Genomic DNA, 23,945 nt, shown 5'->3' with positions numbered 1-23,945 from the left:
TCAACATGGCTAAAGGTCAGTATGGGTTAGGTCGACAGGGTCATTAGGTGAACATGGCTAAGGTCGAGAGGGTAATTTCATACCTCCCAACATGCCCCTCTCCAGGAGGGACACAATGCTCTGTTCCTGGGATTCCCTCTTACTGTATGATCGTCCCCTTCCCCCGTACACCGCTCAGTACCTCCCAACATGCCCCTCTCCAGGAGGGACACAATGCTCTGTTCCTGGGATTCCCTCTTACTGTATGATCGTCCCCTTCCCCCGTACACCGCTCAGTACCTCCCAACATGCCCCTCTCCAGGAGGGACACAATGCTCTGTTCCTGGGCTTCCCTCTTACTGTATGATCGTCCCCTTCCCCCATATACCGCTCAGTACCTCCCAACATGCCCCTCTCCAGGAGGGACACAATGCTCTGTTCCTGGGCTTCCCTCTTACTGTATGATCGTCCCCTTCCCCCATATACCGCTCAGTACCTCCCAACATGCCCCTCTCCAGGAGGGACACAATGCTCTGTTTCCGGGCTTCCCTCTTACTGTATGATCGTCCCCTTCCCCCGTACACCGCTCCGTACCTCCCAACATGCCCCTCTCCAGGAGGGACACAATGCTCTGTTCCTGGGATTCCCTCTTACTGTATGATCGTCCCCTTCCCCCGTACACCGCTCCGTACCTCCCAACATGCCCCTCTCCAGGAGGGCCACAATGCTCTGTTCCTGGGATTCCCTCTTACTGTATGATCGTCCCCTTCCCCCGTACATCGCTCCGTACCTCCCAACATGCCCCTCTCCAGGAGGGACACAATGCTCTGTTCCTGGGCTTATCTCTTAGTTTATGGTAGCCTTCACCTGTTCTAAACAGGTTAATTGGTAAGAAAGGTGTTTCACCACAGATGATGGTCATCCGAAATGAAGAAGGAAGTCCAGAAACAGAGCCTTGTGTCCCTCCTGGAGAGGGTCATGTTGGAGGTATGTAATTAGGTCGACATGGGTAAGGTTTTTTTACCCTTCTATATACACATTCAACATAAACACTGAAACGCATCGGGCATGGCGCAAAAAAACAGTAAAACGAATAACATGTTGACCGAAACTCATGTTGAGCTAAAGTCATGTCGACCTATCTGTATGTTGACCTAGTGGTGTCGACCTACTTGGTGGTGACCCAAGGACCATCTCCCGTCTAGAACACTACATGATAATAGAATTCAGAGATATTCTGCATTACTGGCACATTCTGCACTGCCCACATAACTGACACATTTTAATTTACTGACACATTTTGCACTACTGGCAACTTTCTGCACTGCCGACACATTTTGATTTACTGACACATTTGCAACACTGGCACAAGACTTCCCTTCATCACACTTATTGCAGCCTTTGCCCTTATACAGTAGGTGCATTCATGTGTCCATTATTATGGTAATAGAATCAGAATAATTCCAGTGCTTCCCGTGCTGGAACATGTTCCTGTGGTGTATATAGCAGAGATATCTAGGCCTGCAGCTACTGTACACAGTGCTCGCTCAGCAGAGTAATGAGGAGGATCTGTGTGAGTGTGAGGAAGGAGACAGAGGCCGGGGAGGGGCGCAGACAGAAATACTTTCACTTTCACTAGACAGACACCATTAGAGTTACAGAAGTGTGTGGAACAGACCTAGGATCCCGGCACTGACTGCTCACACCTGACACAGGTGAGAGACACTGACTCCATGAGAAGGGAGGGGGAGGGAGGGGTGGTGTATAGAGAGGAAGGTATAGAATGAGAGTGTCAGAGGGAGAGATGGTGAGAGAGATGGAGGGGGTGGTGTATAGAGAGGAAGCGAGAGGGGGGAGTAAGATATAGAATGAGAGTGTCAGAGAGGGAGGGTGGTGTATAGAGAGAGGGGAAAGATATAGAATGAGAGTGTCAGAGAGGGAGGGTGGTGTATAGAGAGAGGGGAAAGATATAGAATGAGAGTGTCAGAGAGGGAGGGTGGTGTATAGAAAGAGGGGAAAGATATAGAATGAGAGTGTCAGAGAGGGAGGGTGGTGTATAGAGAGAGGGGAAAGATATAGAATGAGAGTGTCAGAGAGGGAGGGTGGTGTATAGAGCGATGGGAAAGATATAGAATGAGAGTGTCAGAGAGGGAGGGTGGTGTATAGAGCGATGGTAAAGATATAGAATGAGAGTGTCAGAGAGGGAGGGTGGTGTATAGAGCGATGGGAAAGATATAGAATGAGAGTGTCAGAGAGGGAGAGGGTGGGATATAGGGCGGGATGTATTAACATACATCGCCGCCCTTCGCACGGCAGCCGCCGCGATGCTGCCGCATATGTACTAACATATGCGGCCAGCATCGGGTTGCGGTGACGGAGACCCCCGCGATACCTGTGATGTTGGCTGCGGGGGTCTCCGTCACCTCCCGGCGGCTGCCAGCGTCCCCCTGTGTCTCCTCCTTCCCCCTGAAGCCGGATGTCCTGCCGGCTGTCACACCAGGGGGAGGAGATGATCACAGGAGGACGGGAGGGGGTGGGCGCGCGGACGGCGTACGGCGGGCGGCGAAAAAAGCCCATAGGCTTCTATAGGGTATCGCCACCCAGAGGTGGCGATACCCTGCCTAGCGAAAACGCTGCGGACGTTTATTGATACATAGGAAAATGCCGTAAAACGGGGGTTTTACGGCATTTTCCCTTTAGTAAATCTCGCCCATAGAGAGAGGAGGGAGAGAGAGGAAGATATAGAATGAGAGTGTCACAGGGAGAGGGTGTGAGAGAGGGAGGGTGGGGTATAGAGAGAGGGGGAGAAAGAGAAAGCTATAGAATGAGAGTGTCAGAGAGGGAGAGGGTGGGGTATAGAGAGATGGAGAAGAGAGGAAGATATTTATATTTATTTACAGTGTCGTATATAGTGCAGCATATACCGTTGTGCTTGAAAATGGAAACAACAGTGATTAAAGCATACCTCCCAACTTTCTCCGCGCCTGACCCGGGACACAGCTGATGTGCGCCGAAATTTTCAGGGGCGTGACCTAATTTAGGGGGCGTGGCCTATACTCGCCCCCATTTTGCCGCTATGGGGGCATGACCCAGAGGCTCTGTGAGCCTCTAGCCATGCCCCCAGCCCCCTGGCTACGGGAATAGACGCTGTGCGCATGCGCACAGCGTTTATTCCCCGCTGCTTAGCAGCCGACAGGGGGGACTCCCAACAGCCCCCCTCACCGCGGGACACTGCCGTCTGCGGGTGGGACAGCGGGACAGGCCCTGATAATTGGGACTGTCCCGCTGTAATCGGGACTGTTGGAAGGTATGATTAAAGGGCCACTTACATTAGGGCAATTTATCTGATGCTTGGAATTGCATGAGATTTCCCCTGAACTCCCCGGCAGCCTTCCGGGAGTCCTGCACGTCAGATTCTGTACTTGTGTGTTATTTTGCATCAGATATATTGCATGCAATTTATTAACCTGTGACAAATCGCATACTACAGGGTGCTGTACTACAGGGTGCTAGGGGGGCTGGCCTAAATACTGTAGTACTGATGAATTTGGCCAGTAATTCAGCAAAAAATACAACTGAGAAATACTCATTTTCCAGGCGTATTTGGCTGCAGCCTGCACGGATCAGTCAGATCTGTGCAGGCTTCTCTGTGTAATAAAATAGAAAAATAAATATATATATTTTTTAAACGACGTGGGGTCCCCCCACCCGGCTATAACCCGCCCCAGGCTCATCGGTTACAGAAATACGGTACAGGGGAAAAAAAGCTGGGGTACCCTTGTATTTCTATAACAAGCACCAGGCTCTTGAGCCCAATCCTGGTTCCCAAAATTCTGGGGGGATAAAAGGAGTAGTGGTCCCCCGTATTTTGGAAACCAGCACCGGGCTCAAACAGCCAGAGGTGTCATGCCACAGCCGGGGGACTCTTTTTACATAAGGTCCCCCGGCCAAAGCCTGATCACCCTGGCTGGTTAGCCTGAGCTGGGTCCCTGGTGGAGTGGGGTCCCCCCCTCCAGGGGAACCCCAGCCCAGCTTGAAGCCCAGGGCTGTCCCTGCCACCCCTGGGCTGTCGGTGGCAGGCTAATGATAAAATTGTAATGAAAAAAAATGTGGGCCAGTGTGTGAAAGATTACAACATTGGTGGCAGTGGGAAAACATTGGTGACAGTGGGAATCCATACAGAGACCACTAGATATTACATTGGTGGCAGTGACTGTAATAGCAGAAGCAGCAGCCTCCTGAAAATATTTTCCTGTGTGAGAGAGAGAGGCTGCTGCTGCTGGAGGAGGGCGGAGGGACAGAGCTGGAAGGAGGGTGGAGAGCAGCGTGATGGAGCCAAAAAGAGGAAGCAGCGTGCGGGGAGGAGGCGGAGGGATGGAGCAGGTAGGAGGGAGCGGAGAGGGGAGGCATCACAGCGGCGATGTCCCGGCGGGCAGCGACAGATTTTACTGGCTGCCCATGCGACCAAGGAGGTGCAATGCAATGCGCACGGGAACGTGCATTGCATCATACCTCCTGTCATGTACATGCAATCTGGCCACTGTACATGCGATTTATCACTTACATTGCACTAATTGCATGTACATTGCTCAAGTGTAAGGGGTCCTTAAACAAACTGGGTAGATACAAACTGACATGGAGGTAGGACGCCCCTGCTTGCAAGCTTACAATCTATAGAATAAAGGTGCCCATACACTAGTAAGATTTATCTTCAGATCTGGCTGGTTGAAACCAAAACATGGTTATGGATGAGTGACAGTTTGTCAGTTTTCCAGCATTTCCAAGCAAATGGGCAACTGTCATTTGCTATCATCCATAACCAGGTTTTTGTTCCAACCAGCCAGATCTGAAGATAAATCTGCGTGTGTATGGCCACCTTAAGAGTGTCAGATAGAGAGGGAGAGGGGGTGATAGAGATGGAGGGGTGGTGTATAGAGAGAGAGGGAGCGAGAGATGGAGAGGTGAGGTATAGAGAGAGGGAAAGAGAGGGGTGGTGTATAGAGAGAGGGAGCTGGAGAGGTGGGTTCTAGAGAGAGGAAGATATAGAATGAGAGTGTCAGAGAGAGTGGGAGAGGGGGCGAGATAGATGGTGGGGTATAGAGAGATAGGGAGAGGGGGTGAGATAGATGGAGGGGTGGGGTATAGAGAGATAGGGAGAGGGGGTGAGATAGATGGAGGGGTGGGGTATAGAGAGATAGGGAGAGGCGGTGAGATAAATGGAGGGCTGGGGTACAGAGAGATAGGGAGAGGGGTGAGATAGATGGAGGGCTGGGGTATAGAGAGATAGGGAAAGGGGGTGAGATAGATGGAGTGGTGGGGTATAGAGAGATAGGGAGAGGCGGTGAGATAGATGGAGGGCTGGGGTATAGAGAGATAGGGAAAGGGGGTGAGAGAGATGGAGGGGGTGGTGTATAGAGAGGAAGCGAGAGGGGGGAGTAAGATATAGAATGAGAGTGTCAGAGAGGGAGGGTGGTGTATAGAGCGAGGGGAAAGATATAGAATGAGAGTGTCAGAGAGGGAGGGTGGTGTATAGAGAGAGGGGAAAGATATAGAATGAGAGTGTCAGAGAGGGAGAGGGTGGGGTATAGAGAGAGGAGGGAGAGAGAGGAAGATCTAGAATGAGAGTGTCAGAGAGGGAGGGTGGTGTATAGAGAGAGGGGAAAGATATAGAATGAGAGTGTCAGAGAGGGAGAGGGTGGGGTATAGAGAGAGGGGAAAGATATAGAATGAGAGTGTCAGAGAGGGAGGGTGGTGTATAGAGAGAGGGGAAAGATATAGAATGAGAGTGTCAGAGAGGGAGAGGGTGGGGTATAGAGAGAGGGGAAAGATATAGAATGAGAGTGTCAGAGAGGGAGGGTGGTGTATAGAGAGAGGGGAAAGATATAAAATGAGAGTGTCAGAGAGGGAGAGGGTGGGGTATAGAGAGAGGAGGGAGAGAGAGGAAGATCTAGAATGAGAGTGTCAGAGAGGGAGGGTGGTGTATAGAGCGAGGGGAAAGATATAGCATGAGAGTGTCAGAGAGGGATGGTGGTGTATAGAGAGAGGGGAAAGATATAGAATGAGAGTGTCAGAGAGGGAGGGTGGTGTATAGAGAGAGGGGGAAGATATAGAATGAGAGTGTCAGAGAGGGAGGGTGGTGTATAGAGAGAGGGGAAAGATATAGAATGAGAGTGTCAGAGAGGGAGGGTGGTGTATAGAGCGAGGGGAAAGATATAGCATGAGAGTGTCAGAGAGGGATGGTGGTGTATAGAGAGAGGGGAAAGATATAGAATGAGAGTGTCAGAGAGGGAGGGTGGTGTATAGAGAGAGGGGGAAGATATAGAATGAGAGTGTCAGAGAGGGAGGGTGGTGTATAGAGAGAGGGGAAAGATATAGAATGAGAGTGTCAGAGAGGGAGGGTGGTGTATAGAGAGAGGGGAAAGATATAGAATGAGAGTGTCAGAGAGGGAGAGGGTGGGGTATAGAGAGAGGGGAAAGATATAGAATGAGAGTGTCAGAGAGGGAGGGTGGTGTATAGAGAGAGGGGAAAGATATAGAATGAGAGTGTCAGAGAGGGAGAGGGTGGGGTATAGAGAGAGGAGGGAGAGAGAGGAAGATCTAGAATGAGAGTGTCACAGGGAGAGAGTGTGAGAGAGAGAGGGAGGGTGGGGTATAGAGAGAGGGGGAGAAAGAGAAAGCTATATAATGAGAGTGTCAGAGAGGGAGAGGGTGGGGTATAGAGAGATGGAGAAGAGAGGAAGATATTTATATTTATTTACAGTGTCTTATATAGTGCAGCATATACCGTTGCGCTTTACAAATGGAAACAACAGTGATTAAAGCATACCTCCCAACTTTCTCCGCGCCTGACCCGGGACACAGCTGATGCACGCCGAAGGTGCGCCGAAATTTTCAGGGGCGTGACCTTATTTAGGGGGCGTGGCCTATACTCGCCCCCATTTTGCCGCTATGGCGGCATGACCCAGAGGCTCTGTGAGCCTCTAGCCATGCCCCCTGGCTACGGGAATAGACGCTGTGTGCATGCGCACAGCGTTTATTCCCCGCTGCTTAGCAGCCGACAGGGGGGACTCCCAACAGCCCCCCACACCGCGGGACACTGCCGTCCGCGGGTGGGACAGCGGGACAGGCCCTGATAATCGGGACTGTCCCGCTGTAATCGGGACTGTTGGGAGGTATGATTAAAGGGCCCCTTACATTAGGGCAATTTATCTGATGCTTGGAATTGCATGAGATTTCCCCTGAACTCCCCGGGAGTCCTGCACGTCAGATTCTGTACTTGTGTGTTATTTTGCATCAGATATATTGCATGCAATTTATCAACCTGTGACAAATCGCATACTACAGGGTGCTGTACTACAGGGTGCTAGGGGGGCTGGCCTAAATACTGTAGTACTGATGAATTTGGCTTCATTTTCCAGGCGTATTTGGCTGCAGCCTGCACGGATCAGTCAGATCTGTGCAGGCTTCTCTGTGTAATAAAATAGAAAAATAAATATATATATATATTTTTAAACGACGTGGGGTCCCCCCACCCGGCTATCACCCGCCCCAGGCTCATCGAGCCGGTCCTGGTTACAGAAATTCGGTACAGGGGAAAAAAAGCTGGGGTACCCTTGTATTTCTATAACAAGCACCGGGCTCTTGAGCCCAATCCTGGTTCCCAAAATTCTGGGGGGATAAAAGGAGTAGTGGTCCCCCGTATTTTGGAAACCAGCACCGGGCTCAAACAGCCAGTGGTGTCATGCCACAGCCGGGGGACTCTTTTTACATAAGGTCCCCCGGCCAAAGCCTGATCACCCTGGCTGGTTAGCCTGAGCTGGGTCCCTGGTGGAGTGGGGTCCCCCCCTCCAGGGGAACCCCAGCCCAGCTTGAAGCCCAGGGCTGTCCCTGCCACCCCTGGGCTGTGGGTGGCAGGCTAATGATAAAATTGTATTGAAAAAAAATGTGGGCCAGTGTGTGAAAGATTACAACATTGGTGGCAGTGGGAAAACATTGGTGACAGTGGGAATCCATACAGAGACCACTAGATATTACATTGGTGGCAGTGACTGTAATAGCAGAAGCAGCAGCCTCCTGAAAATATTTTCCTGTGTGAGAGAGAGAGGCTGCTACTGCTGGAGGAGGGCGGAGGGACAGAGCTGGAAGGAGGGTGGAGAGCAGCGTGATGGAGCCAGAAAGAGGAAGCAGCGTGCGGGGAGGAGGCGGAGGGATGGAGCAGGTAGGAGGGAGCGGAGAGGGGAGGCATCACAGTGGCGATTTCCCGGCAGGCAGCGACAGATTTTACTGGCTGCCCATGCGACCAAGGAGGTGCAATGCAATGCGCACTGGAACGTGCATTGCATCATACCTCCTGTCATGTACATGCAATCTGGCCACTGTACATGCGATTTATCACTTACATTGCACTAATTGCATGTACATTGCTCAAGTGAAGGGGTCCTTTAACAAACTGGGTGGATACAAACTGACATGGAGGTAGGACGCCCTTGCTTGCAAGCTTACAATCTATAGAATAAAGGTGCCCATACACTAGTAAGATTTATCTTCAGATCTGGCTGGTTGGAACAAAAACATGGTTATGGATGAGTGACAGTTTGTCAGTTTTCCAGCATTTCCAAGCAAATGGACAACTGTCATTTGCTATCATCCATAACCATGTTTTTGTTCCAACCAGCCAGATCTGAAGATAAATCTGCGTGTGTATGGCCACCTTAAGAGTGTCAGATAGAGTGGGAGAGGGGGTGATAGAGATGGAGGGGTGGTGTATAGAGAGAGGGAGCGAGAGATGGAGAGGTGAGGTATAGAGAGAGGGAAAGAGAGGGGTGGTGTTTAGAGAGAGGGAGCTGGAGAGGTGGGTTCTAGAGAGAGGAAGATATAGAATGAGAGTGTCAGAGAGAGTGGAAGAGGGGGCGAGATAGATGGTGGGGTATAGAGAGATAGGGAGAGGGGGTGAGATAGATGGAGGGGTGGGGTATAGAGAGATAGGGAGATGGGGTGAGATAGATGGAGGGGTGGGGTATAGAGAGATAGGGAGAGGGGGTGAGATAGATGGAGGGGTGGGGTATAGAGAGATAGGGAGAGGCGTTGAGATAGATGGAGGGCAGGGGGACAGAGAGATAATCATAGGGGGAGAGAGAGATGGAGAGGGGGTGAGAGAGGAAGATATACTATAGAATGAGAGTGTCAGATAATAATGTAAAGTCAGGAAATAGAGTTATTAGAACCCTTGGGCCAGAGCCGACAGTGACGTGCGGTGAGGTTAGTGGTTGGTGAGGCACTAGCTTGGTGGAGCCAGCACCGACGAGCTCTGTGGGGAGCCCTGGGTCCAGAATGATTCTGCACTGACAGGCAAGTGCAAGAGCTGCCGCCTACATAAGCTGCAGAGACCAGCAGAGCAGCTCCTACCCAGACCCAGCGCTCCCTGCAGACCCTGTCGGTGCTGGCTCTACCAAGCCGCCATGGGGTCTGCCCACTGGTCGCTGGGCCGCTGCCCGCTGGTGTCACATTCTAAAATGGAGCATCCGGAGCTGAGGTCAGCGCAGGGGGAGAGGGGGAGCTGCTGTCACTCGGGCTGGCGCTGGGCGGCAGTTAACAATTTATTCCCCCTTCTGTTATTACGTTCAGCGCAGTGCAGCGCAGGAGCTGGGTAGAGGGGAATCCACCAAGTCACATACTGGAGCGTCCGGAGCTGGGGTCAGCGCTGGGGGAGCTGCTGTCACATTAGACGCTCGGGCTGGCGCCTAATGTGACTAACAATTTATTCCCCCTGCTGTTATTATGTTCAGCGCTGGAGCTGGGGCCAGCGCTGAGGTAGAGGGGGATCCACCAAGTCATTCCCCCGCTGGATTCTTGATTAGCGCTGGGGCTGGGGCCGGCTTACGGCACCTGTGGAAGCTTCCAGTGATTTGGTCAGGGACGTGCTTTCTGCTTCTGACTATATGAAAGCACGCCCCTGTCACTGAGGCAGCGCCACTGTGCCCAATCACATTTGCCTCAGTGACAGGGGCGTGCTTTCATATAGCCAGAAGCAGATAGCATGTCCCTGACTGTCACTGAGGCACCGCTATAAGTGCCGCCTGTAATGCTTTTTGTAATGGGCATTCACTGGCTGCTACTTGGCCCCGCCCCCTACCCACCCCCTATTTCGGAAACGCTAACATTGACACACGGAGGCACCGCTTCTGGTGCCTCCGTAACCAATTATATAAAAAAAAATGGGGTAAAAGTGATTATTATAATATAAAGCATATACTTATGACACAAATGTGTCATAAGTATTTTCTTTGTATTATTTCATTAATCATTAATGACAGGGGAGGCACTGCCTCCCCTGCCTCCCCTGACTGCACGTCCCTGAGAGCCGATTGGTCCCCTTCTCCCTGGCGATGCTATACACTGTGGTATTGGGCCAGAGCTGATTGGTCCCCTTCTCCCTGGCAGTGCTGTAGACCGTAGTATTGGGTCAGAGCTGATTGGTCCCCTTCTCTCTAGCGGTGCTATACATTGTGGTACTGGGTCAGAGCTGATGGGAGTTCCGCTCTGCCTGCTACCGAAGGCTGTATACCCCAACTTTCTGTATATCCCGCCAGGCTGTATACACCAACATTCTGTATATCCCGTCAGGCTGTATACCCCCACATTTTGTATATTCCGACAGGCTGTATACCTCAACATTCTGTATATCCCTTCAGGCTGTATACCCCAACATTCTGTATACCCCGCCAGGCTGTATACCCCAACATTCTGTATACCCCGCGAGGCTGTATACCCCAACATTCTGTATACCCCGCCAGGCTGTATACCCCAACATTCTGTATACCCTGCGAGGCTGTATACCCCAACATTTTGTATACCCTGCAAGGCTGTATACCCCAACATTCTGTATACCCCGCCAGGCTGTATACCCCAACATTCTGTATACCCCGCCAGGCTGTATACCCCATCATTCTGTATATCCCGCCAGGCTGTATACCCCAACATTCTGTATACCCCGCAAGGCTGTATACCCCAACATTCTGTATATCCCGCCAGGCTGTATACCCCAACATTCTGTATACCCCACCAGGCTGTGTACCCCAACATTCTGTATACCCCGCGAGGCTGTATACCCCAACATTCTGTATATCCCGCCAGGCTGTATACCCCAACATTCTGTATACCCCGCCAGGCTGTATACCCCATCATTCTGTATATCCCGCCAGGCTGTATACCCCAACATTCTGTATACCCCGCAAGGCTGTATACCCCAACATTCTGTATACCCCGCAAGGCTGTATACCCCAACATTCTGTATATCCCGCCAGGCTGTATACCCCAACATTCTGTATATCCCGCTAGGCTATATACCCCAACATTCTGTATACCGGTCAGGCTGTATACCCCAACATTCTGTATACCCCGCCAGGCTGTATACCCCAAAATTCTGTATGCCCATTGAGGCTGTATACCCCATCAGGGAGTCTCATGCAGGAGGGGAGGTAACTATGATGTACAGTAACAGTGTAATGGGGGCTAGGGGACATAAGGGAGATTGCTAGACTAATGAGGGAGAGAGGGAGGTTGCTGCTATATCAGGGAGTCTCCTGCAGAATGCAGGAGGGGAGGTAACTATGATGTAACAGTGTAATGTGGGCTATTTGACATGAGGGAGATTGCTAGACTAATGAGGGAGAGAGGGAGATTGCTGCTATGTCAGGGAGTCTCCTGCAGAATGCAGGAGGGGAGGTAACTATGATGTAACAGTGTGATGTGGGCTAGGTGACATGAGGGAGATTTCTAGACTAATGAGGGAGAGAGGGAGATTGCTGCTATGTCAGGGAGTCTCCTGCAGAATGCAGGAGGGGAGGTAACTATGATGTAACAGTGTAATGTGGGATAGGTGACATGAGGGAGATTGCTAGACTAATGAGGGAGAGAGGGGGATTGCTGCTATGTCAGGGAGTCTCCTGCAGAATGCAGGAGGGGAGGTAACTATGGTGTAACAGTGTAATGTGGGCTAGGTGACATGAGGGAGATTGCTAGGCTAATGAGGGAGAGAGGGGGATTGCTGCTATGTCAGGGAGTCTCCTGCAGAATGCAGGAGGGGAGGTAACTATGATGTAACAGTGTGATGTGGGCTAGGTGACATAAGGGAGATTGCTAGACTAATGAGGGAGAGAGGGAGATTGCTGCTATGTCAGGGAGTCTCCTGCAGAATACAGGATGGTAGACAAATATGTACTTAAAGTGTGTACATGCTACACAATATCATTAACACACGATATACAGTGGTGCATAATCACTGAACAATACAGACAGCAATATCGTTCAGCGGCCACATCCAGGAGTATAGCTGTCACTGATGACTGATGATGTCAGGGTTGGACTGTATGCTCAGCGGACGAGGGAAGTCGTTAATGACTCGGGGCATCGTTCATGATATAGTGTGTACACAATAGACAACAATATTGTTATCGTGTATATCGTATAGTGTATATGCACCTTTGGGATACATACAGTAGTCGGTATTCTTATCTTCTGGTCTGGTCCTAAAGACGGGTATGGATCATTAGGTCACCACAATCTTGGTCAACAGTGATTAAGTCAACATGCATTTAGGTCAACATGCAGGAAGGCTGACATCTGTTAGGTCGACAGTGGTTAGGTTGACAGTCAAATGGTCGACATGGGGTTTTTCTAATTTTTTGTCCCGAATTTCGACACAGTCGACATGTAACTGAAATGTAATAAGATCCAGTTGTAGCCAACCAGCTGTACTCTGAGAATGGGGAAAATGCAAATAAATATGTACAGTATGTGCTTGCAGTATATTACTGCTTCCAGTGGCGGATCCAGAGGTGGGGGTGCAGTGCAGTCAAATATTTAATTAGGAGAGCCGCACCAGCTGCTAGTGAGCCCTGGCTGGTGATGTTTGGCAGCGGTTGGGATGGCAGTGGGTGTGGCTCCCCTATTTGAATATTGTACTGCAGAACCACCTCCTGGATCCGCCAATGCTGCTTACTGTGCATCTGAAATATCTGGGGATTCCCGGAGACACCAAGGAGAGCAGGGTATCCACCCATATACCACGCCCTAATGTCATTACAGACCCAACCTCTCTGTGTGATTCTGTGTGACCTCCATACCATATGTATGATACCAGGCAAATCCTCGAGGGTCACACACACACACACGCATGCAGTGTTACCCTGCATTGTATAGTCAGGCTCCGCAGTGCCTCTCACAATTCCACGTCCCTTTATCTCCAAACCCCCAGGTGCGTGAGAAGCTCCCAGTTCATGTTGACCCATCGGTGTTTCCTCTTTTACAGAAGATGATGTTCCAGACGTTCATTCTCACCATCTGGGATTTATTTACTGGTTTTTGCTCATATTTTCTAAGAATAAAAATAATAACCACGAAATCTGTTGGGATATTTTCCCGGGAAGGAGAGAGTAATTATCGGTTTCTCCGAGACTTCCTGACATCATCGCCCAGAGTGGTGAGAGGCGTGACACCCGTCGCCATAACAAACGATGGTCAGCGGCAGTTCATAGCGGAGGTGCAGAAGTGCAATGTGGCCATCCTGTATCACTCCAAGAAGAGAGGAAGGGTGAATATCACGGATGTGACGGACAGTCTGTATAGTCAGGAGCTGGCCGAACTCCACAGGATGCTAGGTAAGGGGGACATCATCAGGGGACAGATGCTATACCACATAGATCCGGAGCGGGGACTGCAGCTTCCCCCTACCATCACTACTGTGGCGTAACTATAAATTTTGCTCCCCCCCATTTGTTTGTGTGTGTGTGTATATATATATATATATATATACAAGGAAGCAAGGGTCCGGCACGATCCTCCAAACACAACACACACTCGGGTGCCTCCAAAAATGGATAGGTAGCCAGAAGAATACAGAGTGGCACTCCAGAGATTTTCAAAATAGCGATTTAATCCAGCAACAACACCAACGTTTCAATGCCTACTTGGGCATTTTCATCAAGGCTTATATATGTGTGTATGGTTAGTGTAATAGGCTGCCGGGTGTGTATATGGTTAGGCTTATAGGCTGCTGGGTTTGTGTGTATGGTTAGTGTTATAGGCTGCATGGGGGGGGTGTGGGGTGTGGTTAGTGTTAAAGGCTGCCGGGGTGGTGTATGTTAGGTTTAGGCTGTGGCGAGGGAGATGGGTGGTGTTAGGCTGCAGGTGGGAGGTGAATTTTTGGGCAGTGTGGGGGGGGGGGGGGGGGGTGGATAGATAAGGTTTGTCTATGGGGTTTTGTTTAGTTAGGGTTAAGCTACAGGGGGGAGTATAAATAAGGTTAGGCTACAAGGGAGGGGATGTATAATTAGAGTTAAGCTGAAGGGTAGGGTGGTGTATGATTAGAGTAAGGGGGGGGGGGGTATTGTCAGGTTTCAGGGGGTGTGTAGTAGCTACTATCCTTTCCACATTTGCTTGAAAGGAGGCTGCTTTTGTAGGACACTCCGGAATAAGTGTCTTCAGGGGGTTAGAGAGAGCCACCGCATCCCAGACTGCTTCCTGTGTGCCATCCAGCTCCGGGTCCTGCAGGAGAGGCCGCCATTGGCACTGCCGGGTCTAGCAGTAGGGGTGGTAGGGGGACAGCCAGGAGCCGTCATCTATTATTCGGGCCTCCTCCGCCCTTGGGCACACGCCCGGCTGCAAGTCCCTCAAGGGAACAAGTTAAAGAGCCGACAAGCCTGGAGCTCCAGAGCCGTGCTTCTCAGTGGCAAACGCAGGATTTTCATAGGGGGGGTTTCCGGATGGGTATATATATATATATATATATATATATATATATATATATATATATATATATACACACACACACACACACACACACACACACACACACACACACACACACACACACACACGTCTTGGGGGTAAGTGTTCTTTGTATTTGGTTTGGACCTGGCATATATACACATACATACATACATACATGCATACATTCATACATACATACATACATACATACATATAGCCTGCACACATACATACATACATACATACATACACATAGCATGCACACATACATCCATACACACACATACAGTACAGTACACACCCAACCTCATTAAAAGCCCTCCACCACCATTCAGAAGCTGCTCACACAAACAAGTGCATAGTTTATTACTGATAGCCTGTGTCCAATCTGCCACCTCCCAGATATATTGTACAGTATATCACCCATATTTAACATTACCTGGGATAGGAGAACGTCCAAGACAGTTAGTCACTGCCACTGCCTTTCAAGTTTCCCCTTCGCCGCTACACTGACCAGGCTCTGTTTAAAAATCTGCGTCTGAGGGGACTGGGGCTATAAGCTGTGTGCTGCAGCTCCCCCCTATGAAGACAGTGCCGGGGATCGCGGAGAGGAGGAGGCCCGCGCTGGGGACCGCAAGTAGGAAGCCAGGCGCCGGGGATCGTGGGGATGATGTGCGCGCCTGCTTCAGAATGCGCCGATCAGACGCTAAGCCACGCCCCCTCCTCAACCTGCCGCTGGGACCCGTTTTTCTTCTGTTCCAGCGGCTGGCACTACACTGGCGTTTTGTTCATCCAACATCCCCAGCGGCCAGGCGGTCTGACTCCTGACCAGCGGTGGCGTCTGTGTGCGGACCTTCCAAGGAGAGGTACGCACAGTCCTGGCTGACAGGATGCCATCATCTATATTTGCAGTGGCGCCCATCGCAGACCCCCCGGCACTTGCTCCCCCAAGCGGCTGCGGGGGCTGCTGCACCATAGTTACGCCACTGCATCACTAACACTGCTGCTTTCCTTTAGATATCAAGGTATCGTGACCGGTGCTTTGATGTGAGTATGCCTAGCCAAGCAGCAGTTATGAAATAATGGGTAGTCACTCCCAATGATATACAGAAAGGTACAGGAAGTATAAACTGCGCTAAATATAAAGAAACAGTGTATGACATAAAAATGTACAATTTAATATATGAAATGCATAAAAAATAAAAAAACAATATAAACAATGAAGCGATAAGGATATAAAATGATTTAAAATACTGCAAATCAATAAACACTCAGTACATTGGACATCAGGGAGGTGCAGTCAGGGGAGACAGTGCCTCCCCTGTCATTAATGGTTAAAATAATTTATAAGTATTTGCTTTATATTAATGTAATCATTTTTACTACATACATTTGTTATAATTGGTTCCAGAGGCACCAAGATCGGCTGTAAATGTAAAATGTTCAGAAAGAGGGGGCGGGTAGGAGGCAGGGCTGAGCACCGAGCTGTAAAAGCCCATTAAAAAAGATGTAAAAGTGGCACCTATAGCACTACCTCAGTGACAGGGACGTGCTTTCTGCCCATATGAAAGCACGTCCCTGTCACTGGGACAGATGTGATTGGACATCAGATAATCCTGCAGCTTCCAGCATATAATGGGGAACACACAGACAACGGGAGTGGACGCCATCAAGGAGGAACATTCTGCAGTTTAGCTACTTACCTACCCCAATCCCCTTCTTCTTGCCCGGGAGGACAGTTTCCCTGCCACCTGGATACAATTGGCGTGCCGCCCGGACCTCCACTCAGGTCCGACTTATAATTACAGTAGGGATGCAGCCGCATAGAGCATGACATGGCTGCTTCCCAGGACCCCATTGTGTGGCGGCAACCCCGCTCTCAGGAAACCGCTGAGCCCCGGACCTGTCCCCTGCTGACAACTCTGCTAGTAGGACCTCGCTCCCAGCACACCACCGAGTGCCGACAAACCCGCTCCCAGGATACCGCTGCACTCCCTGCATCCAGGGCTGAAGAGCATTGCAGCGCAGCATCCATTGGGAGGAATAAATTGAGGTGAGAGCTCAGGGGCCAGCATGGCGTCTTCTTCTAGTAATCACCGGCATGAGCAGTGCAGAAGCAAGCAGCGCTGCTGAAGGAGAGAAGTAGACGTGATGGGGTGCACCTGTGGCTGTACTCACCTGCCACGGTGCTGCTTGCTCCTGTATCACTGCTGCAGGTGCCGGTCATAACTAGTAGGTATCTGCGACGCTGAGGTGCAGGAGGCCTGTGTGACACTGCCTGACTTTGCTCCCCAAGAGGAGAGTTCAGCTTATTGAGGGTGAATCATTCAATTTATTTTAAAAGGTGGCAATGGAAAAAGCTAATTACATATATATATATATATTATAGGGAGAGAGAGTGGGGATCATTAAATATTTAAGGCTTTGTGGATCATATATGAGGTGGGGGTTAGGGGTGAAAATCAACAGATTTGATATAATGAATTGCTCTGGGAGGGGAATATATTTGATACATATGATATCACGGTGATCAGAATGCCGGTGGTGAAAGGACTGTCCCCAGCATCCCAATACAGAGATTCTCAGGGGCTCCACAAGTTCACCCACCCTCCCCCTACAACCTGACCATAACCCACCCGCTAGAGCTTAACCCTAACCCCTGTAATATATATATATATATATATATATATATATATATATATATATATATATACCTGCACACGGGGAGGAGGCCAGCACCCCGCAGGAGTATTCCGGCCCTGCACACACAGTGGGAAAGTTACAGCAGCCCCTGGACACAGTGGAGCAGCTTCCCCCAGCAGGCCTCTGGGACTTCAGTAGAGTAATCACCACTGATAATATACTGTACATATATATCCAGGTTTAAGCTCGGTCTTGGCTGCCATGCCAATCCTCCTAGGCTGTACTGCTAGTGTCCTATTCATCTGCAGCTACAGGATAGTATAACGCGTTACAGTACCAAACGGACTTCTCCTTAAACTGTGTATAAAGGGGTAACATTCTCTGAAAAACTTGATAGATAGACACACCTGTATAAGTAACATTTCTACCATGGTGTGCACTTTGGCTATATAGTGTTAAAATGATCCAATATCTGTTTATAATACCCCATACACACTAAACAAAAAAAAAAAGAAGATATCCCCCAAAAGGACCCTTCTGAGCAATACTGTATCTTAAAAAATAAAAAAGTTTAGTGTGTACGCTCAATATTGATAACAATGCGTGCTCCTGTACATCATTAATGACCCTCTAGTCGTCTAGTGTGTATGGGGCTTATGTCCAAGTTGACCACTGCAAACTCTGGCTCTGATACTAGCCAGTGCCTCACCAGCCACTGGCCTCACCGCATGTCACTGTTGGACATGAGTGTATGGATAGTCACCCTTCCTGTGTGGTCCACCAGTACTGGGGAAGTCCTTTTGGTTATAGAATTGTAATATCCAGTAAATGGGAAGTGGGGGGTCTCTTCCTCTCCTTTGCCAATATGGAACCGGGTCATTTTATATCCTTATCGCTTCACTGTTTATATTGTTTTTTTTTTAAGTTTTTATGCATTTCATATATCAAATTGTACATTTTTTATGTCATACACTGTTTCTTTATATTTAGCGCAGTTTATTCTTCCTGTACCTTTCTGCTTTCCTTTAGAGGAGGCATTGAAAGAGCCTGGTACAGTGCTGGCCAATGGATCCATGGTCCAGCTGAGGCAGAAGTCTACACAGTACAAAGCGCCATACACACTAGGAGATCTTGTTCAGAGTATTCTGTGCTATATTATTTACAATATCATCAAGTGTGTACACTCCATATTGTTTACAACATCATTAACAGCCCCCTTCCTCATATGAGCATGTTGCTCTCCCCACTGTCGCTTCCCTTTCCACCCGCCATCGGCAAGTGTGTATGCAGGCACCCTCCAGATGCCCACCGACAAAAAATATCGGCGTCGGCAGGGATTTGTTTAATGTGTGGGGCTTAAGGGTCAAAACCAGTGGCAAACGCAGGATTTCTTGAGGAGGATTCCAAATGCCGTCCACAACCTCCTACTCTGCGGAACACTGGAGCAAGTGCGGGAGTCTGGGCGAGTGGTAGATGAACCTAGCACCGACCCTGCACACATTGGTACACTCTTTATACACTGGATACTGCATGGGATACATAATTAATATCTAACACTATAGAGAGTCTATAGCATAGGCTAGTTTAAACCCTTATATAATACTGGTAAGCCCGCTGGAAGCAAATGCTTAGAAAGCTAGTAGATGCAGTTTCACTTGCTGCCAACAGATGGCAGTGTTCGGTGCCGCGCGGACAATAGACATATATATATATATATATATATATATATAAGTACAGGTGAGGCCAATCTCATCTGAGCGGCTCCCATCACACTATCCACCATGCTCCACCAGAATAGGGCGCACGAACGTTGAGATGCTTGTGCGTTTATTTCCCATCCGCCAGATCGCCATCCAGCAGAAACCTGCAGATGGCAGTCTGGCGGAAATAATGAGTCTATTCCCCATCTGTAAGTGGTCAGGAAAAGGTTAAACATACCATAAATAAATAAATAAATACCCAAACATAATAGAACCAGTACTGCACTTTTCTGCTGGAGGGACACAGCCTCTTATTCTGGTTCACACTCAGAGGCAAATTCCTTCTCAAATGGATAAAACCATGTGCACTGCAGGTGGGGCAGATGTAACATGTGCAGAGAGAATTAGATTTGGGTGCATTATTTTGTTTCTGTGCAGGGTAAATACTGGCTGCTTTATTTTTACACTGCAATATAGATCTCACTTTGAAGAAAAACCCCCACCCAAATCTAACTCTCTCTGTACAAGTTACATCTGCCCCACCTGCAGTGCACATGGTTTTGTCCATTTCAGAAGGAATTTGCCTCTGAGAGTGAACCAGAATAAGGCCCATAGTGCTTGAAGCTGCTGGAGGGATGCTGGCGGAGAGTAACTGGAGTGACAGAAGTGTACATACTACTGTGGGCATTATGTGGAAGGGAAACTACTGTACTACTGTGGCCATTGTGTATAAAGGACATTACTGTGTGGCATAATGTGGAAGGGATACTACTGTACTACTATGGCCATTGTGTATAAAGGACGTTACTGTGTGGCATAATGTGGAAGGGATACTACTGTACTACTGTGGCCATTGTGTATAAAGGACGTTACTGTGTGGCATAGTGGAACGGATACTACTGTACTACTGTGGCCGTTGTGTATAAAGGACGTTACTTTGTGGCATAATGTGGAAGGGATACTACTGTACTACTATGGCCATTGTGTATAAAGGACGTTACTGTGTGGCATAATGTGGAACGGATACTACTGTACTACTGTGGCCATTGTGTATAAAGGACGTTATTGTGTAGCATAATGTGGAAGGGATACTACTGTACTACTGTGGCCATTGTGTGTAAAGGACGTTACTGTGTGGCATAATGTGGAACGGATACTACTGTACTACTGTGGCCATTGTGTATAAAGGATGTTACTGTGTGGCATAATGTGGAACGGATACTACTGTACTACTGTGGCCATTGTGTATAAAGGATGTTACTGTGTGGCATAATGTGGAACGGATACTACTGTGCTACTGTGGCCATTGTGTATAAAGGATGTTACTGTGTGGCATAATGTGGAACGGATACTACTGTGCTACTGTGGCCATTGTGTATAAAGGATGTTACTGTGTGGCATAATGTGGAACGGATACTACTGTACTACTGTGGCCATTGTGTATAAAGGATGTTACTGTGTGGCATAATGTGGAACGGATACTACTGTGCTACTGTGGCCATTGTGTATAAAGGATGTTACTGTGTGGCATAATGTGGAATGGATACTACTGTGCTACTGTGGCCATTGTGTATAAAGGATGTTACTGTGTGGCATAATGTGGAACGGATACTACTGTGCTACTGTGGCCATTGTGTATAAAGGATGTTACTGTGTGGCATAATGTGGAACGGATACTACTGTGCTACTGTGGCCATTGTGTATAAAGGATGTTACTGTGTGGCATAATTTCAATAAGATGAACTACTGTATGAATAAAGGGTACAACTATGTGGTTTAATGTGAATATGATTGTGCTACTGTGTGGCATAAATTGAATTGGGGGTACTATTGTGTGATCACAGCCCTTCCTTATGAGACCACTTATCCCTTTATACAGTATGGGAGGTAGGGTATAAAGATATAGTTGCAGGAAGTGGATAAAACCCTGGCACTATCCCAGGCTCTGCCTATTAGATGGGGTGGGGGGGATGGCAAGGGAAATGAGTATCACCACCACTCCAGTACCACTTTATGCCCTGCTTTTATCCAATGTTCCGATGGTTGGGGGGTCTTTGCATGTACAGACGCTGGCACCGATTGGCATTGGCAAGTAACACACACGCCGGGCTGTTCATTGCGGTAAGGGAGGGCTGTGGGCGGACAGGGGTGTAAACGGCGCTGGATCATGGGAACGCCCAGCGTTTTATGGGTGAGTTCAGACTGACTTTTATTTCGAAGGCAGGAGAAATCATCAAATGGTAGCGACTATCGGATGATTTATCCTGCTAGCGGAGGCATGCTAGGGGATGTTTTAGCAAACACATACCCCCACATGGTACCGAGGGTATTTGGTAGCAGGGGGCATTCAGCGTTTTGCCATTTCAGCGCTCGGTAAGCAGCGAACTTTGCTGCATACCGAGCCAACAAGAATTAAGCCCATTGTTTGATGCCTTTGTTAGGTAACATGGTTTGCTGTGGTGTCCTTACCGTCCTTATATTGGCGCGTTACGCTGTATCTGGGTAAGCGGTAACATTGTAATAGCGTCTCTGTTCTTTATAGGGAAACATAACGTGATTGTGGTGGCCGACGACTTGGATCGCAGCTCTGCGGAGGAAAAGCAGAGGATCCTTCAGCAACAGCCCCAGATTCGGCAAATGGCCAAGGATCTCTTTCTCTTCAGCGAGGAGGACAAAAGAGAAGACAAATCCCACATGAATCAGACTCTGCAAGACATATTATCTATCATTAATCACAATTTCTGTATTCATATAGGTAATGGCACATAAACATTCACGTGCAATATCCTGTGTATCATGGTGCTAATCACCAGTCAGTCGGACACAAGTGACTGGTGTATGATGCACTGCACAATCGTCCGAGTCACGCTGCCACATGCATCCCAATGGTTATCCCCCAAGGGCCTGATTCGAGGTGGATCGCATAAGTGATCCAACCTGCAGTTTTCCAACTATCTAGAAATGGTGTACGCACAGGACCCATTCTGTGCATGTGTAGAATGTATCTGCGATTGCATCTCTATAATGGAACCACATTTGCCTGATTGGCAGGCATAGGTGTTCGAAGGGAGGGACAGGGGCGGAGTCAGCTTGCGTTTGGGAAATGGGGGAGTGTCACACCCTCATTTCCCAAGCATGGTACAGCCAAGAACTGTGTCTGAAACAAGATTTCCTTGAACCCACAAGGAATCCTGCTACGAACATCCCCTCTTCTCCCACTATCTCCATCAGCATTGGTGAAACCGAGATCACCTCCACCGACCAAACGCGCTGCTCGGTGTCATCATTGACTCCTCCCTCTCTTTCACCCCCCACATTCATGCTCTCTCACAGTCTTCCCGCTTCCGACTACGCAACATCTCACGCATCAGACCATTCCTCTCCACTGACACGACCAAAATTCTCATTCACTCTCTTGTTATCTCCCGCCTTGACTACTGCAACATCCTTCTCTCTGGGCTACCTCTCACCCGCCTCGCACCTCTCCAATCCATTCTTAACGCTGCTGCTAGGCTCATCTTCCTCTCCCGCCACTCTACCTCCGCCTCCCCCTCTGTCTATCTCTTCACTGGCTCCCCATTCCTTTCCGAGTTCTCTTTAAACTCCTCACGACCACCTACAAGGCTCTCTCCTCCTCCACCGCTTTTCACTGATCTCTATCCAGACTCCCTCCTGTCCTCTTCGCTCCATCGCTGACCGCCGACTGACCTCTCACCTAATCACCTCCTCCCACTCCCGTTCCAAGACTTCTCTCGCGCTGCCCCCCTGCACTGGAACAACCTCCCGCCACCCATCAGGCTTTCTGATTCCCTTACCTCCTTCAAGCGCTCCCTCAAAACCCACTTTTTTCGACTAGCCTATCCCTCCTCCTAACCTCTTTTGATCCTCCTATCCTCCCTCTGTTCCCATTCGTTCCTACTTATCCTATTGTTTTTCGTTCGTCCACCCACCTCCTTTTAGTATGTTAACTCTTATGAGTAGGGTCCTCCTTCCTCACGTACTCACCCTACCTCATTACCTCACCTGTGCTCCTGCCCTCTTCTTCCCTTCCTCTACTTCATCTTCCGGTTCCTCGACAATTTCGACACCTACTTCAGAACTGATGCTGATTTTAGTTCTATCAGCTATACCCCTATTTATACTGTATTTTATCAACACACCCTGTACGTTACCTTGTAATTTGTTTTTTTGTTTGCTATGTATGGCGCTGCGGACATTTTGTGGCACCTTATAAATAAACGTACTACTACTCCTGTAAGAATGAGTAAAGTCAGACATACAGTCTACAATCTCCTGCCCCATCCTTGCTTCTCTCCTTTCCTGTTCTCTCGTGCCTCCTCCTTCTCCCCTACTGATCTCTCCTGGCCCCTCCTTGCTCCTTCTGCCCTCCTGATCTCTCCTGCCTCATCCTTGCTCCTTCTGCCCTCCTGATCTCGCCTGCCTCATCCTTGCTCCTTCTCCTCCTGCTTGCTCCTTCTGCCCTCCTGCTGGATCTTGGTCATTGCTGCTGGTTCCTGCTCCCCTCCTGCTTGTTTCCTCTCTGTCTTGATACCACCAGCTCACTCCTGCTCTCTTCTGTTCCCTCTTGCTTGCACCCCTCCTGCTCTTTGTTGATGTCTACTGTTCCCTCCTGTGTCTTCCTGGACTTTCCTACACACTCCAACTTTCTCCTGCTCCTTTCTGCTTCTCCTGCTCACTTACAGTATATTCCCTCTTCCTGATCCTGCAGCGTGTATTTGTTGAACATTTTACTGCTTTTCCTTCTCTTACTTAAAACATCTTTGATGGCACCAGATCCTGTGGTTTCTGCCCCCTGATACTTATGTCAGTGCCGCCTGCTGATGGTTCTCAATT

General features: G+C 49.1%; 1 protein-coding gene across 1 annotated transcript in view; it reads left to right on the top strand.

The window, feature by feature from the left end:
• Nucleotides 1-1,562: 1,562 nt before the first annotated feature.
• LOC146019729 (uncharacterized) overlaps nt 1,563-23,945 on the top strand; it is a 43,397-nt gene continuing 21,014 nt past the window's right edge. Inside the window, exons 1-3 of the mRNA XM_083152242.1 lie at nt 1,563-1,694; nt 13,289-13,637; nt 21,634-21,846. Of these exons, the coding sequence (XP_083008368.1) occupies nt 13,292-13,637; nt 21,634-21,846 (559 nt within the window). The 5' untranslated portion in view covers nt 1,563-1,694; nt 13,289-13,291. The remainder of the gene's footprint in view (nt 1,695-13,288; nt 13,638-21,633; nt 21,847-23,945) is intronic.

This window comes from Crinia signifera, chromosome 7 (assembly GCF_055691185.1).
Source record: "Crinia signifera chromosome 7, ASM5569118v1, whole genome shotgun sequence".
Lineage (NCBI taxonomy): Eukaryota > Metazoa > Chordata > Amphibia > Anura > Myobatrachidae > Crinia > Crinia signifera.
This window is presented reverse-complemented; position numbering and strand designations above follow the sequence as displayed.